The sequence below is a fragment of the Amblyomma americanum genome, chromosome 9 (genome assembly GCF_052857255.1).
Source record: "Amblyomma americanum isolate KBUSLIRL-KWMA chromosome 9, ASM5285725v1, whole genome shotgun sequence".
Classification (NCBI taxonomy): Eukaryota; Metazoa; Arthropoda; class Arachnida; order Ixodida; family Ixodidae; genus Amblyomma; species Amblyomma americanum.
Window position 1 is genome coordinate 121,365,935 of NC_135505.1, and position 17,652 is coordinate 121,383,586.

The 17,652-nt window shown below is 47.9% G+C and overlaps 1 protein-coding gene across 1 annotated transcript; it reads left to right on the top strand.

Moving 5' to 3' along the window:
• The first annotated feature begins 444 nt into the window (after positions 1 to 444).
• LOC144105430 (uncharacterized) lies at positions 445 to 4,051 on the top strand. The gene is made up of 2 exons (XM_077638544.1): positions 445 to 735; positions 3,404 to 4,051. The coding sequence occupies exons 1-2, from the start codon at positions 509 to 511 to the stop codon at positions 3,780 to 3,782; spliced, it is 606 nt and encodes a 201-aa protein (XP_077494670.1). The 5' UTR covers positions 445 to 508; the 3' UTR covers positions 3,783 to 4,051.
• Positions 4,052 to 17,652: the final 13,601 nt, after the last annotated feature.

Genomic DNA, 17,652 nt, shown 5'->3' on the forward strand with positions numbered 1-17,652 from the left:
ATATATATATATATATATATATATATATATAGCCACCCCCTGCAAGGCAACGCCTCCTCTCCCTCTAGCACAACAGAACGAGCGATGACGGCAGCGGCATCGACGGCGGCGCCATCTGTTGGAGCGCGCCTGCATCGTTGCTAGGCAACGGCGGTTCAAGGTCCTTCGTCGGCCAAGGCATACGGCATACGGCTGAAGTGTGCGACGAGCCGAATTGGCTGGCAGGCTGACAGGCTGACAAAAACGCAGCCGCCGTGGTCGGGTTCGAGCCAAGGAATTGCGGAGCAGTAGCCCAGCGCGCTAACTGCCGAGCCACCGTTTCAAGCCGCTCGCGTTTCAGGCAGCGTTGTTTGGCAATTGGTGCAACCTCCTCCCTCTCGCCCGCGCCTATAAAAAGGCCGCGAAAGTAGCGTTTGCAGGTTTTACTCTCCTACCCATCCAGGAGTTGTGTGTGTTCGCGTGTTAGGTAGTTTTTTCTGTGCGCCTGAAGATTAAAAGTGAACGCGTGATGGAAGCGCAGAATACTCCTAGCACTCAAGATGCTCGTTCTCAGGTTGCCTTGGCCTCGGAGGATGGAAACAGATCACTCGCTTCAGCAATGATGTTCTGGTGCGAGACGTGCGGCGCCCTGTTCCCCACGAAAAACCTCCTGCACGTGCACCGGTCTAGAGTGCACCCGCCGAGGCCAGAGGGAAGGCATCGCTGCGCCTACTGCGACTTCTCCAGTGATTCAATGTAAGCCACACTTTTACCGAACTCTGCTCTTTTATTGCGAGTCTTCATATAAATACATCCGCAATTCCAAGTGTATTGAAGTTTTTTTGCTTGCTTAACTAAGAAGAAAATTGACGATGATTTGGTAGTCCGTTAATTCGAGAGAAACGCGCAGTTACAGCAGAGTACCATGGTATGGCGTGGCAATCCGCGACCAAACATGCGTCTTCCTTCAGTATGAAGATGTCACACCAGATTTCATATTGCGGCGGCGGAGCAATAGCCAAACCGGTTTTAACGCGACAGCGTTGAAGAGCTCGTGTCGCAGAAAAGCCGCTGTCGTCGGCATCTTTGGCGGAGAGCGAAAAATGGCCCATCTCGATGGACGCCAGAACCGCAGCGTAAGGTAAGGAATTTTCCTTTCCTTACGGCGCGATACGGGTGCCCAGCGAGAATTGTGATACAGGCGTGATTTCCTCCGGGTTCGAACCCGACCGCGGCGGCTGCGTGTTTGTGGAGCCAAAAAGCTAAGGCGCCCGTGAGCTGTTCGATGTCAGTGCATGTTGAAGATCCCCAGGTGGTCGAAATTATTCCGGAGCCCACAACTACGGCACCTCTTTCTTCCTTTCTTCTTTCAGTATCTCATTTATTCCTTCCCTTACGGCGCGTTTCAGGTATCCAACGGTACATGCGACAGATACTGCGCCATTTCCTTTCCCCAAAAACTAATTATTATTATTATTTCCTCACCTTAAAACCAATTTTCATTTTAACCTAATTCCCTTCTGGCCCGGTTAGGTTGCCCACCGAGATATGTGATACAGGCGTCCTTTCGTTTTCTTAATTTTTTTTTCATTTTCCTTCTCTTACGGCACGGTTCGGGTGTCCACCAAGATATGTTTCCTTTCCTTAAGTTGTCCGGGTAAGGGGTCGCACCATAAGACGATGGCGTTCCGCCCATACAAAAAGTCCTATGGGCGTCTAAGGAAAAATCTATGTCCGTCTAAGGCCTTTTATGAACGCCTATAAGCATTCACAGAGGTGCTTATTGACAGCTATTGAAAAATCTGTGCCACTAAAGCTATAGCTTTGGAACCATACAATTGTCTTAAGCTCTCTATAGAAAAATATATCAGCCTGTATAGACAGGTATAGACAGAAATAGGAAAGGTCTATAGCTTTTTCGGCCAAAATTCTATAGCCGGCCATAGACATTTTTGTATGGGCGTGGATTAGTTGCCAATGCTGCAACACGCAGTCGCGTCCTGCTCTTAAAGGCGAAGCTTAAGCGTCATCGATTTTTTTTCCTCCAGTCTGTAGACTTGTTTACGTAATGCGACAGTGGTGGGTCGAGTCAGGGGTCGAGTGGAGTTTGGTCAACCCAACTGGATGACTGTCTACATGATTTCGGTAGTAGTCAGTCGGGCTTCGGGATAATTTCGACCACCTGGTGACCTTTACGTGCACTGACATCGCACAGCACACAGGTGCCTTTTCGTTTCACCTCCATCGAACCCGATCGCGGCGGCAGCGTCTTCAATAGAAGCGAAACGCAAAGGTACCATTGTGCTCTGCGATCTCAGTGCGTGTTAAAGATCCTCCGCTGGTCGAAATTATTTTGGAGCCCTCCACTACGGCACCTATTTATTCCTGTCTTCGTTCAGTCCCTCCATTAACCTTTCTCTTACGGCGCGCAGTTCTGATGTCCGCCGAGATGTGGGACAGATACTGCGCCATTTCCGGTCTCCAAAAACCAATTTTCCAGTTTTTACACTCCCGGTGCACCCTGTCAGGCGCGACCGCACGAGTAGTGAACCAACACCAGCTTCTGTTGTCCCCTGCAGAAAATGATTTTCACAGGCATAAAAGACTTAAGCGTAATTTGTTGAGGGAGCTGCTGGTCAACCCACCCTCGGTAGTCGGCATGGCCAAGCTCGACTAGACGGTCGCTTAACTCGAATTCCTGGCGTTTATATCAGCCCGACAGCGTCTTTTCAGCCCGACAGCCTAATCGACTCGACTTTCGTCGGGTTCATGTAAACAACCAATGGGTCATGTAAGCGGTTCACATCACTGCGGAGAGGCACAAAGTCGCACGAGCAATCAAAGTCAACGGAAGTGTGCAACCACCAAGGGAGTGTGCAACCTCCAAGTCATGTATGACATAAGCCTAATGAGTGTACTTCACGTTTTCTTTTTTCGGAAGCCTAATTACAAGAAAGGTATGAAGTCTAAGCGTTAATACAAGCTTCGTTAAACTGGTTTATCGTATGGTCCGTTGCGCCTGTTGTTGCCAACACGCTGTTTTCCACAGCCATGAATAAACGACCTTCACAATAGCGACCTCAGTTGTTGTTTATATGATTCAATGACCTTTAGCATACCGTGTATCATGTTATCGTTACCTGAGTACCGGGAGCCCGCGCGGGAGATGCGCTTGCGCCTGTCGCCTCGGCTGCACCAGATGGCACCATGTATCTAGCAGAAGGGCGCACACCTTCAGTATTGGGTGCAATCGGCAAGTGCTTCCCCACGGTAAGTGGGCACCCGGTACTCCAGTCACGGTAGCACTGTACATGCTATGCTAAAGGTATTTATTATATTACTTTTCTTTCTGTGAGCCGTCAACAAGCTTATCGTGATTACTGTGCGCCACCCGTCTTCTCTCATGCGTCTTTTTCCCACCCAGAGGCCATGTCACCAGACACGAGCTAACCCACACGGGCGAGCGGCCCTTCGTATGCCAGGTGTGCAACACGGGCTTCACACAGCAGTGGAATCTTTCCAGGCACATGCTGAGGCACTCGGGGGAGAAACCGTACCAGTGCCCCGAATGCGGTCAGCGCTTCAGCCGAGGGGATCTCTTGGCGCATCACCGCAGACAGCAGCACTCTATCGATGGTGGGACCTTGTCGCAGCTGCGTCCTTGCCGCTCAAAGGGGCTCTCAGAGAAATTCAAATACAAACGCCACTGGAACCCTCTGCCCACGATGCACAGTGGTACGGGTGCACATTGCACTGAGGATCTGAGACGCCCCGTGGCCGCCCGCCACGATTCGGCTGAATAAAAGACTCCATTGAGCGACTATGGAGAAGTTTCAATGAAAGTGCGTTCCCATGTGGCGCTACAGTCCTCTGGTCTACCGAGACATCTTTTCAAATTCTCACACGAAGTCCCAACTCAGCGAGACAAAACATACCATCACAAGTTGGTAATAATGTATTTACGCATTTTAAACGAACCGTCGCTCATTTTAGTCCGGGAGCTCTCTGTACTGAGGACGTTTTTCGTCATTAATGCCGCGTTGTCTTCCGTTGGGTGGTGTAATGTGGTTGCAACGGCGAACTCCGTTGTGTTCGCTTGTATCAAGTACTGGAAATAGCAGGCGCGGAGACGACAGCAATGCCATGTGGTCTTCAGGCACTGCCAAAAGCAACACTTTGACACCAGCAGAGAAATCATAACCTATATCACTGCAATCTACGATGAAACGAATGACGTCGTTTGAAACTTTTTTACAAGGTGTCAGTTACAGTTCTCCGTGCCTGTTCCTGAAGTGTAAAATGCAAATAAATACTGCACAGATGAAAACAACCTGGTATAATTTCCACAGTGCTATTGGCATGAACGTGGGAACTTTTTGGCGCTTTTAGAATTTTGTCATATTTAACTGCCGCAAAAGGAATATTCATGTATTAGGTCATTATTGTTGAGACGTATCGACGGTTCTAAACAAAGTCGTTTTAATAATTTTAACACTCACAATGTACTTAATGTGTTTCGTATACGGGTGACGTTATAATTCTTCTTAACAAGCAGTGCTCCATTTTCAATGAGGTTGGACTATGAAGTGTACTGGATGATTTTCAGCATCATGGCATTGGGCTGAATTGTAGTCCGCGCTTCGGAATTCGTGTGTCCTTGAGATACAAGCAAATTTTGATCACCAATTGAGGAGACAGCTTTTAGCTGGCTTCCTTCGTTCGGTCATTGAGGGAGCGGCAGACATGCTTGTGAGGAATGCTGAGGAAGCAGTGAAGGGTGAGCAGAGCCTGGAACTGGCAGTGTACCTACATGCATAAGCTCATGCGCAGCCTGAAATAGGTGAGTAATCGCTTCAAACATGTTTTTAGCGATAGCTACATTAAGGTAGCATTTCGAGCCTTCCGCGTGGCAGAGCCATGTCGGTGCTGGCGCCGCCACCATCTGGCTGCGCCTCTACCCCTGTGGCCAGAGGTGTGCGTCGTGTCGGCTTCGAACGGCGGTGGCTTGGCGGTCGTTTATAGTTGACAGCGGCGGTAGGCCTGCTATTCACCGGCGGCGGCGCAAGGCCATTTTTCGATGGCGGCGGCGGCGCCAGCGGCGTGGAAAGGTAAGCCACAAATTTAAAAAGCTATTTTGCTACAGCCTTCTTTGCTAAACTGGTTGAAATTTTAAGGCTTTTCGCACCACGGGCTCAGAACACAGAATACAGAGGGTTTGAAGGATGAGCGAAGTGCTAAATATTCTTTAAATCTTTTGTTTTTTACCCTCCATATATGAAAATAAAACACAAGCTGTTATGTTGATTGTGTTTATATGTTTCTTACTCAAGACGTGAAGAACAGTTCTTGTTTTCTGCGTCCAAGTCGCAATTGTTTTCTTTTTTTCTATCCTTCGGTTATACAGGTATTTTTCCAATGCGCAAAGTCGATGAATGCGTCTATAATTATTAAGCCGGCACCGACGCACGTGACACTCGATATGTTAATCGTATTAGCACTTGTTCTATATGAGATTAGGGATATACAATATTCTTTACGTAAAAATAAACAAACCTCTTCTATCACCAACTTTTGCTTGAGGAGGAAAGGCAGGGAGGTAAACAGGATGAATACCGGTTTGCTATGCAGCAAGGGAGGAAAGGGAACTTTTGCTTGGTTCAGCGCTTTACCTGTCGAACAATCAGCAGATGTTATAACACAAACAATTCTCTCTGGGCAGTGTGAAATCACTTGTGCTGAGTAATAATCACCATTTGTTTGAAGTAACATCTTATAAGGGCATTTTCGCGGAATTAAAAAGAAGTAGTTTTTTTTTTTTTGCAGGAGTTGAACATTTTTCTGGCAGAGATATGTTACGGTGCATTGGTGCCGTTTTGGGACATATAGCTGATTCCACCTGCAGCCACAGTGCCCGTGACCCTCAAGTCGTGATTTAGACTTTCCCAAAACGTTGTTTCTTCTCTCAACCCACCGTTGTGGCTCCGTGGTTAGAGCGCTCGGCTACTGATCCGGAGTTCCCTGCTTCGAACCCGACCGCCGCGGCTGCGTTTTTATGAAGACAAAACGCTAAGGCGTCCGTGTGCTGTTCGATGTCAGTGCACGTTAAAATCCCCACGGGGCCGAAATTATTCCGGAGCCCTCCACTATGGCTCCTCTTTCTTCCTTTCTTCTTTCACTCCCTCCTTTATCCCGTCCCAAACTGCGCTTATCAGGTGTCCGCCGATATATGAGACAGATACGGCGCCGTTTCCATTCCCCTGAAACCAATTATTATTAATATTATTATTATTATCATTATTATTTCTTCTCGTTGCGCCATGTTCCCCTTTTCACGAAGCTTCGTTATGCATAGTTGCGGTGTATGGTGACGAGACGCATGCGTAGAACGCGGAGAGCTGGGTTGCTTTTCTTGTTTTGTGTTGATTCATTGCAACACACTTGATATGTCGACTCCTTGACCTGATTATGTCTCCGACTAGAAAACGATTAAACAAGACGAAACCAAATCTAAAACGCACACAGATGTGCGGGTAAAAAAAATTATTCCTATATATTTACAGAGCGCGCCATCGCGCCGAGTGAAAACGGCGGCGGCGGCGGCGGCGGCGCGCCGATGCCTCGGCGCAGAACATCTACTAATTTGTTCTAAAAGATATTGTAGTGGGAAAAGCGGCGCTCTCCCCGTGAGGCTTTAGAAGCGGTTGCCGCGGCGCGTCGCTGGCGTAGACTCCTACAGCTGACACAGCTTGTCGTTACGCGCGCTGCGCGGCTAGGACGGGTCGACGGGACTGTCGCGCTGTTTTTATGGCGTTATCACATAAGTATCCCATTTTCGTAATGCAACACCGCTTGGCGCTCAATGAAGATGCAAAAAAAACGAATGAATAATTATTTTTAGACTTTTAAAGGGATATCAGTGGCTGTGTTTCAGTGACAGCACCAACGGGAGGCAAGGACTGGCTGCCGCTACGTCGAAAATTTGCACGGCGCACCTTTCTGTCACTGGAGGAATTCATTTTGTTCGCTCACAAGCACCTAATGAGCTTAATCTTTGCGTTGGATTATGTTAAACCTGTATATCGCTGTCTCAATGCCGCAATTTCTTGTTTTTTTTTATCTTCTAGAGGAACAATGCCCAAATATTGACTCCCACTTCGACGTACGCCACCCCGTAGGATATCCTGGGCAGCCCTCGCAATGGTAAACGAATAATTTACAACTTTTGGCTGCAAGTTTGTTCTATTTGAAAAAAGGCAACTGCCAATCTTCGTTTCTTCGGGGTTTTGTATCATTTTTTTTAAGACAGTCAGGTCGATTACCTTCAAGACGAAAGAGGACAGCGCTTGAACGATGAGTCCGCAAGTGCCTTTTACTGTTTCGCCCACTCGTTGAGGTTCACAACACAGGACACCGGATCCTTGATTGGTTTCTTATGCAATAATCCACCACCGTTCTGACTGTAGTTTGATTCGTGAAAATTTTATAATGCTATTAAAATATCATGCGCTCAAGCCGTTCTTGTGCAACTAGTAGGAGATTTTACAGCTACCCTTCCATTGTTGGACGTTTCATGGCTGATCGAACGGGCGGATGTAGCGTATGATGCTGCATGGGAGTACGACGCCCACTATTTAACGAAGGCCATTTATGCAAATTGCCTTAAAGTGCGCGATTTTCTACCCATGGTGTTAGTGCTTATTCTTTGTTCAAGTTCACGTAAACAGGTTGCGCCAGTAATTATAATGACCAACCCATACTGTTACTGGTTCTTCTAGTAATCGCTTCTCAAAGCTTTGTTTTTCACTACAAATTAATTAATACAGACCTCATAACTGATTTCCATGGCGGTCCTTCATGACTGTTTTTGAAATTTCAGTTTAACATTAACGTAACCACAAGCAAAAGAATTGCAATTTTAGAATTTTAGAATGCTAATTTTAATGCACTTAACAACGCAACGAACTTCCACTTTTAATAGCGCCTTCATTTCGGGCTGTGATGTACATTCTCAGCCGGGACATATTCACTAATAAAATAACAACTGTTATGTTCACACGATACTTATATACAGAAAACTGCCCCGCTTCCACTTTGTACTGGTGCTCAAGCGATGTAAAGAGTGATAAAAAGGTACCGTGGCGGACGCTTTAATGATGTCACTGCAGGGACTGCGGCTGCCTGCCAGTCTTTGAGAGCTGCTCATTGATCACGAATAGTGGCCGCCTTACCAAAGAAATAACAGAAACCGTTCAAATTACTTCTGCCGCATAAGCGAGCCTTCTCTAATTTCCACGGAAAGGGAAATGTCGATTCTGCCCGCGCCGGCGGATGTAATAACGTCTCTAATCTGTTTGTCTCTTCGCATAGTTTTATTTATTGCCTTCTTTTTCCTGCTTAATGAGCACTTGCTCTCTTGTATGTTTTTCGCGCTTCCCTTTTCTTTCGCCGCAGTGATAATTGATCAATAGTTGTAGAGCGCGCTTGGCTGCTGGCCCGAAAGATAGGATTTGGATCCCGCCCAAAGGGGCCGCATTTAGATGAAGGCGGAGTGCTATAAAGGCACGCGTGTACTGTGCGACGTCTGCACATTAAAGAACGCACCCGAGAGGTTCGAAATTGTCCAGAGTGGATACGGCGTCCTTCGTAACCCGAGCCACATATCAAAATAGCGATTCATGAGCTCCATAAAATCGATCCAAACGTTTCACTTTATCTACTTCAACACCTCCGTTCGTTCCTTTTACTCTTCGCCTACGCCCTTTCATTCTTGCTTTACCGTCGTTTCGTGCTATAGCCGAGTGGTTTCACCTCCCCTTCATTTAGCCCATCTTCTTTCACCTCCTCCTGGAGCTTCACTGCTCATCGCTTGTACTTGTTCAACTTTGCCTACGTTCGCTGGCCGCCTACTTCCTCTGCAGTGCACTATCACTGCCCCAGAAGTTTTTTGCTCTATGTGCCTTTTGTCGGCAATGTTAGCGTTTTGTAGACTTTTTGCATATGTTGATGTCTCCGAGGGACGTGCTTACCCGCTTTTATTATCCCAACGAGCTTAAATCTCCACCCTTACCGAACGACAACGCTCAAACTCGCTAATGCAACAACGCAGGCACGCACACGGCCGGCATATCTCCTACAATATTCGACGGCAGCGCCCCGCGCGGCCAACTGCTTTTTTGGTTCAGAGCCTCCCATCGAACCCCTTTCGCTCTTCACACTACAACTCTTTCTAGAATACTGTACCTGTACCTGTGGCTGTATCGCCACGCTGTCATGTGGTTGGTCACGTGGCGCGTAGCAGCTGCCGGTTGTGGCGGTAGTGGTTTTTTTATTAAAATAATAGTAAAAAGGAAGGAAAAGATTTTTGCTAGCCCCGGCATCTGCCATCGATACTGAAGCACCTGAGCTGGGGCAGCGGAAATAAAGGATAGCAGGCAGAATGGAGAAATGAAATGAAAGAGGTGAGGGGACAGGAATAGAGGATAGGGGGATAAGTAATATATACAAACTATTTACACAATAATTGGACCCACAATTTTGTTTTAATCCCCACTGCTTTTAGCACGGTGTTGATTTAAACATAAGCACCTGGCGCTGTGGCTCAGCGGCTTTTCAGTAACCGAGCTGAACGTCCTACATGTCATTCGTCTACTGAATCCAAGATAGCATGAGCGAATCCCGGCGGCTACAGCCGCATTGCTCTGACTACAGCCTACCTCGTAACCAACCCGTTGCTTCTGAACATAAAACGCTTCGTTCAGGTGAACATAGCGCGCCGTCCACAAGAAGAGAATTTGTACAACCACACAAACACAGTCAGAGCGTCCCCTAAGGAAAAGATGGTTATTAGAAATAAATTTATTCACATAAGTTTTAATCACGTCTCCGCCATCTCCCTCAAAATCCTCCGAAGCATCCACCAGACACCTGCAAGTGAGCTCGAGCTGTTATGGATTCCGGCCCACTTAAGGAACCCGGGGAACGAAGCAGTCCTCGATTACGCCCGAGGTTTCGTAGGCCGAGCAGTGGGCTCCTCTGAGCCGAGTTTCTCGCAGGATGGCCTGAAGTCGTATCACGACATAACACACCACTTTCGCCTCGAAAGACACACCTTCCATCAACCCCATAAATTGCTCACGCAATGAACCAGGAGACCACCCAGCGTTCCTTGGAAACCCATTCGCACCTCACCACCTGGCGGTACTTTCGCTCATGTACCCCGGACAATGCTCCCCCAGTGTAACAAGTGCGGCCACAGAGCCACACTAGACCACATCCTGTGTAACTGTCCGGAGGATCCGCCTTCCCCCCGAACCTAATTCAGCCCCTAACTTCCGAGCAGTGGGAGGCCATGCTGCGCATCTATGACCTGGAGACACAAACTCAGGGCAATGAAGCGAGCCAACGAGGCCACCATCAGCCACGGGCTGAAGGCTGTCTAGAGCGACAAAGACCTCACCTTACCACTTTCAGCTGGCGAATGCAATGGTTACTGAATACATTGGCATACACAAGTAGAAATGGCGCTAAGCACGTAAGGCGAGCTAATTAAAGAAGTAAGTACCATAAGCATCTTTCAGTAACAAAAATGATTTCCTCGTCGGCGGGATAAAAGGGGATATCATACTCATTGACAGGATGAACCCAAGAGCACTTTAAGTGAGCGCTGAATAAAGCCGAGCGGCGATACTTTTCAACAGCAAGCTCTTGTATTGAGCGCATGGAGGGGCGCAGAACCAGCTGCAATTTCTAGCCCCTTTACTGATAAGTTTCCGAAGGAAGACTTCTGCACATCCACAATGATGCTGCGCTTCGGGCACTAAACAATGCTGTTTGTCCAGATAGACAATTCTTAATACCAGAGATTTGAAAAACAATCTCCTTACCCTTAAACTTGTTCTGTTTAATGCTGTTGTGCCGATTTACCCCGAGCCATGCGCTCGCTAATTGGATTTTGGGGAAAGGAAATGGCGCAGCATCCGCCACATATCGGCGGACACCCTATCGTACCGCGCCGCAAGGGAAGGGACAAAGGCGGGACTATAGAATGAAGGAAGAGGTGCCGCAGTGGAGGGCCCTGGAACAACCTCCACCACCTGGGGACCCTCAATGCGCGCCGACATCGCACAGCAAACCGGCGCCCCCGCGCCGCCCACACCGAAAAACTGCCGCCGCGGCCCGGCCCGAACCCCGGAACTCCGGATCAGCAGCCGAGCACTCCAACAACCGTGCCACCGCAGCGGGATGTGCGCTCGCTACAAAATATATATCACTTTTATGAATGGCGATATATCATATATCTTTCTCTACCGCATGAAAAACGACAGTATTTTGGGGGGTTTTCGTTATCCCTGTCCAGAAACTATGCTTTCCACACTTAAAAAAACAAACAAAAATTAAGCAAATGAAAGCCACTATAAATAATGAGAGGCTCGCTAAAGCGTTGTATGCATGATTATCAAATATTGTTTGCGAAACACAAGAAATACCGGGATATATAAGAGGGTTACTGTGCTTCGCGCGCACCCGCCGCGGTAGCTAGGTGGTTCGGCCACTGATCCGGAGCCCCCGGGCCCGAACCCGAACGCGGCGGCTGCGTTTCTAGTAAGGCAGCACGCCAAAGCGCCAGTGTGCTGTGCGATGCCAGCACATGGTAAAGATCCCCAGGTTGTCGAAACCACTCTGGAGCCCTCCACTACGGCACCTCCCTCCTCCTTTCTTCTTTCACTCCCTCCCCCATCCCCCTCCCCTCCACGGCGCGGCTCAGGTGTCCGTCGGTATACAAGAAAGCCTCTGCGCCATTTCCTTTCCCCACAAACCAATTATTATTATTATAAGAAAACGAGAATAAAATATGCCTGCCTATTCATTCGAAAATACTTCTAAAAAATAATGTAGATTACCTCAGCTAATCCAGGATATACAAAGCGAAATATATTGGCGTTCACTATGTTCATTGCCGTTGGCGTTGACAATGCTCTAGATGGCGATGGTTTTGAGCAAATGAAAAGGTCATAACTGGCTCTCTGGATATGTGGACGCCTCATTCGTTCTTTGATTCTTCGTGAGAGATGTGGAATGATGGAATTAGCGCTGACAGCATTGTGGCTGACATGCGGCACTGCAGCAATACCTAGGCCGCAGCGTTCATTTGGTGATGAATCTCTCACGATCAACCATTAACTGCATGCGACCTTCTACAGTGGCAGGGATGGCGCGCTGCCTATCCAGTGTGCGGAATGCAATTAAAGCGGGCTTTTGACACCAACGCCATGTACATGAAAGCGAGATTGAGGTCTCCACTGACCCATGGAGGCGGTTGTGCGCCTTTCCTTTCGTGAAAATGAACAGCCTTTGCAAAGTTGTCAACGCAAATTAATTCTAGGAAACCCGTCGGCTCACTTGTTCTGTTTGGTTTTTGAGGAAAGAAAAAATGGCACAGTAACCGTCTCACATATCTCGGGGGACGCCCGAACCGCGCCGCAAAGAAAAGGACATAGCAGGGAGGGAAAGAAGCAAGAGAGAACTGAAAACTGAAAGTTGCATTTTGAGGAAAGGCGCGGCGCTGCGCATTGGCGGGACAACTGCGGCTCGGTGTGACTAGGGAGCGAGAGTGAGAGAAAAGGCGACGGAGTCGGCGGCGGCCACCTGCGCCGTGCGTGACGTCACTCGTTCGAAGACAGGCGCCGGCTCGCGCGAAGCGCGGTGTTGACTAGCGTAGTGAAGCTTTTCGCTTCAAAAAAGTGGTACCTCTTCAGCCTAGAAAGAAAACACATGATGCCATAGAGTTTCGCATACTATTTGGCAAAATATTGGGACCAACCATTCTTAGCGCAAGCTTCATAAAATGGGGCCTAAATAATATGGAAAAAGAGAACTTATAAAAATAGTAGAATTTTGCCCAACTAAGAAGCTAATTTCTGTGGTGCCAACGATGTTCCGGGCTGATTTCTCAAGTCTTCTTCGCCTTCTAAATTGAGGTCGTTTAATGAGGCAGCATCGTTGGTGTCACTACAACGAAGACCGCCGAAATAAAATTTGGCAGTGGCTTAGTTCCGCAATGCCAGGATATACGTAGCGGGAGGTGCGTTTTCCTGGCTGAGTTTGTTGTCGGCACTGTAAGTTTAGCAATGAGAGACATGTCTGCTTGAAATGCCCGGGTCGCAGATGCACTTTCGGAAACTCGAATCCGGTGCGGCTGCGGCGTTGTATGGATCCAGTAGCCGGCGTCGAGGCGTCGTTCGACGTGCTTGGGCTGGCGTCGCTGGCTGCGTCGTATAAGCTCCAGGTCCAAGCGCCCGTGGAGGGGATGCCAGTGTTGTTGGCGTTGGGGACACCACCCGGATGGGTGGCAACAGCGCTGGAGACACCTCTGGCCGCAGCAGGTGATAGCGTCCTGCGTTCACTCCCCAGAACGGGCTCAGGCACGGCAGGAAGTCCACGATGTGAAGCCGTAGAATGCGAGCTCACCGGAGCAGTAGCCCGCATCGCTCTCTTTCAGCCGATGTGTCCCTGACCCGCCGGAGCCTCCGCTTCTCTGCTGTTAACCCCGTGCCTCGTTCTCCCTCGCCCTTTTATAGCCTTGGCGTCTGTCCACATAAACCTTGTCTTCTTCTTATTCTCTTCTCCACCAATCATCTCTCTCCACCTCACCGAATGCTTCTTCTTCATCTTTATTCTTCGGTAAATCCACATCGTCTTCTTCACCCTCTTTCCTTCATAATTCCAATTTGGCCCCCTTATTTATTATATGCGGCATGCTGCAATCTACCTTTTCTTGTAAATTTGCCATGTGTGCAGAAGCGTGGTTTTATACTGAAGGGTAGAAATGTGACCATTACTGAATTAAAAGATGTGGATAGCCCAGGGTCGTCCTGCGTCTCCGCCCTTTGCGCTGGTTTTCTTTCTACAAGCCTGACTACACCCACTGCAGGGCAAAGGCCTCTCCCATGTCTCTGCAATTAACCCTGTCCTTTGCCAGCTGCTCCCACTCTATGCCTGCAAACGTCTTAATCTCATCCACCCACCTAACCTTCTGCCACCCCGTGCTACGCTTGCCTTCTCTTGGAATCCACTCTGTCAACCTTAAGGACCACCGGTTGTCCTGCCTTCGCATTACATGCCCTGCCCAAGCCCATTTCTTCCTCTTTATTTCGACTAGGATGTCATTGACCCGCGTTCCCTCACCCACTCTGCTCGCTTCCGGTCTATTAACCTTGAGCCTATCACTTTTCTTTCCATGGCTCACTGCGTTTATCTTAACTTGAACTGAACCCTTTTCGTTAACCTCCGCGTTTCTGTCCCGTAGCTGAGTACCAGAAAAATACATATGTTTTACACTTTTCTCTCCAGGGATATTGGTAACCCGCCATTCATGATCTGAGACAGCCTGCCATAGGCGCTCCACCCCATTTTTATCCTTCGCTTTTTTAGCGTTCGCTTTTTTTATTCAAAATGTACATACATTATTGCAAAGGAAGCTGCAAAATCATTCATCATTGCCGCTAGTAAGAAAGTTTCCTGAAACTTTTTACACACTTGAGCGTACAATGTGTGTGCCCATATATTGCGCTTTACTTGTACAAGTGAATGTATTGCATTGACCGTGGCATGCCGTAATGGCCGGTAATCCAAATGCTGACAACGATAAATGATAAAGGTATACATGTCCAAGGCGCAACCGCTATTTCAAAAAGCGTTCCCTCCCCACCCTTTCCAAAAAAAATGATCCTGGCCACGTCCCTGCAAGGCCTTCTCGATTTTATTGTCAGTCACAGCAGCCTCTACGGGCAAAAAATCCCCCTCTTACCACCCTTTCTTCCTTGGGTTCGAACCTCACCGCGGCGGCTGTGTTTTTATGGAGGAAAAACGCTAAGGCGCCCGTGTGCTGTGCGGTGTCAGTGCATGTTAAAGATCCCCATGTGGTCGAAATTATTCTGGAGCCCTCCACTACGGCACCTCTTTTTTCCTTTCTTCTTTCACTCCCTCCTTTATCCCTTCCCTTACGGCGCGGTTCAGGTGTCCAACGATATGAGACAGATACTGCGCCATTTCCTTTCCCCCAGAAAACAAATTATTACCCGTGAGGCTTTAGAAGCAGTTGCCGCGGCGCGTCGCTGGTGTAGACTCCTGGAGCAGATACAGCGCGTCGTCGGCACGCGCGCTGCGCGGCTACTAGAGGCCGAAAGGACAGTCGCGCAGTTTCTTACGGCGTTATCACATAAGTATCCCATTTTTGCAATGCATCACCGCTTGGCTGCCAATTAAGATGCAAAAAAAGAATTTATAATTATTTTTAGCCTTCTAAAAGGATATCAGTGGCTGTGTTTCAGTGGCTGTATTTCAGTGACGGCACCAACGGGAGGCAAAGACAGGCAGCCGCTACGTCGAAAATTTGCCCGGCGCTCCTTTCTGTCACTGGAGGAATTGATTGTGTTCGCTGACAAGCACCTAAGCAGGGACCCCGTAGACTATCTGTTACGGGTCCAATTGGACTTATTTTTGGAAATGTGGCGGAGAGTTTGAAGGATACTTCACTCCCGCCACCGGTTAGCCCGGTATTGCACTGCCTCCGGGATCGGCCTTGTCTTTAGCGCGTCTTTACTATCCTTTCTTTCTATCCCATCTTTCAACTCTCCTACTATCTGCACGTGGTAGCGATTGTGGCTCGGCTTGAGCCAGTAAGCAGGCCTGTGCAGTTTCATTTTCCTTCTTCCTTGCAACAACACACAGACAGACAGCACCTAAGAAGATAAATCTTTGCGTTGGATTATGTGAAACCTATATATCGCTGTCTCAATGCCGCAATTTCTTCTTTTTATTTTATCTTCTAGAGGAACAATGCCCAAATATTGACTCCCCCTTCGACGTACGCCACCCCGTAGGATATCCTGGGCAGCCCTCGCAATGGTAAACGAAAAATTTACAACTTTTGGCTGCAAGTTTGCTCCATTTGAAAAAAGGCAACTGCCAATCTTCGTTTTTCCGGGGTTTTGTATCATTAATTTTCAAGACAGTCAGGTGGAATATCTTCCAGGCGAAATATTACAGCGCTTGAACGATGAGTCCGCAAGTGCCTTTTACTGTTTCGCCCACTCGTTGAGGTTCACAACACAGGTAACCGGATCCTTGATTGGTTTCCTATGCATTTATTCACCACCGTTCTGAGTGTAGTTTTATTCGTGAAAATTTTATAATGTTATTAAAATATCATGCGCTCAAGCCGTTCTTTAGAACTACTAGGAGATTTTACACCTACCCTTCCTTTGTTGGACATTTCATGGCTGATGGAACGGGCGGATGTAGCATATGATGCTGCATGGGAGTACGACGCCCAGTATTTAACGAAGGCCATTTATGCAAATTTCCTTAAAGTGCGCGATTTTCTCCCCTTAGTGTTGTTGCATATTCTTTGTTCAAGTTCACTTAAATGGGTTGCGCCAGTAACTATAATGGCCAACCCATACTGTTACTGGTTCTTCTAATCGCTTCTCAAAGCTTTGTTTTTCACTGCTAATTAATTAATGCAGACCTTATAATTGAGTTCCACGTCGATCCTGCATGACTATTTTTAAAATTTGAGTTTAACGTTAACGTAACCACAAGCGAACCAAATGCAATTTTACAATTATAAAATGCTAATTTTGATGCAGTTAACAACGCAACAAACTTCCGCTTTTAATAGCGCCTTCATTTCGGGCTGTGATGTACATTCTCAGCCGGGACATATTCACTAATAAAATAACAGCTGTTATGGTCACACGATACTTATATACAGAAAACTGCCCCGCTTCCACTTTGTACTGGTGCTCAAGCGATGTAAAGAGTGATAAAAAGGTACCGTGGCGGACGCTTTAATGATGTCACTGCAGGGACTGCGCCTGCCTGCCAGTCTTTGAGAGCTGCTCATTGGTCACGAATAGTGGCCACCTTACCAAAGAAATAACTGAAATCATTCAAATTACTTCTGCCACATCAGCGAGCCTTCTCTGATTTTCACAGAAAGGGAAATGTCGTTTCTGTCCGCGTCAGCCGACGTAATTTACGTCTCTAATCTGTTTGTATCTTCGCATAGTTTTATTCATTGCCTTTTTTTCCTGCTTAATGAGCACTTGCTTTATTGTATTTTTTTTCGCGCTTCCCATTTCTTTCGCCACCGTGATGACTGATCAATAGTTGTAGAGCGCGCTCGGCTGCTGGCCCGAAAGATACGGGTTGGATCCCGCCCAAAGGGGCCGCATATAGATGGAGGCCAATTGCTATAAAGGCACGCGTGTACTGTGCGATGTCTGCACATTAAAGAACGTACCCGAGAGGTTCGAAATTGTCCAGAGTGGATATGGCGTCCTTCGTAACCGGAGTCACTTATGAAAATAGCGTCTCTAGAGCTCCATAAAATCGATCCAAACGTTTCACTTTATCTGCTTCAACACCTCCGTTCGTTCCTTTTACTCTCCGCCTACACCCTTTCATTCTTGCTTTACCGTCGTTTCGTGCTATAGCCGAGTGGTTTCACCTCCACTTCAGTTAGCCAGTCTTCTTTCGCCTCCTCCTCGAGCTTAACTGCTCATCGCTTGTACTTGTTCAACTTTGTCGCGTTCGCTGGCCGCCTACATGCTCTGCAGTGCACTTTCACTGCCCCAAAAGTTTTTTGCTCTATGTGCCTTTTCTTGGCAA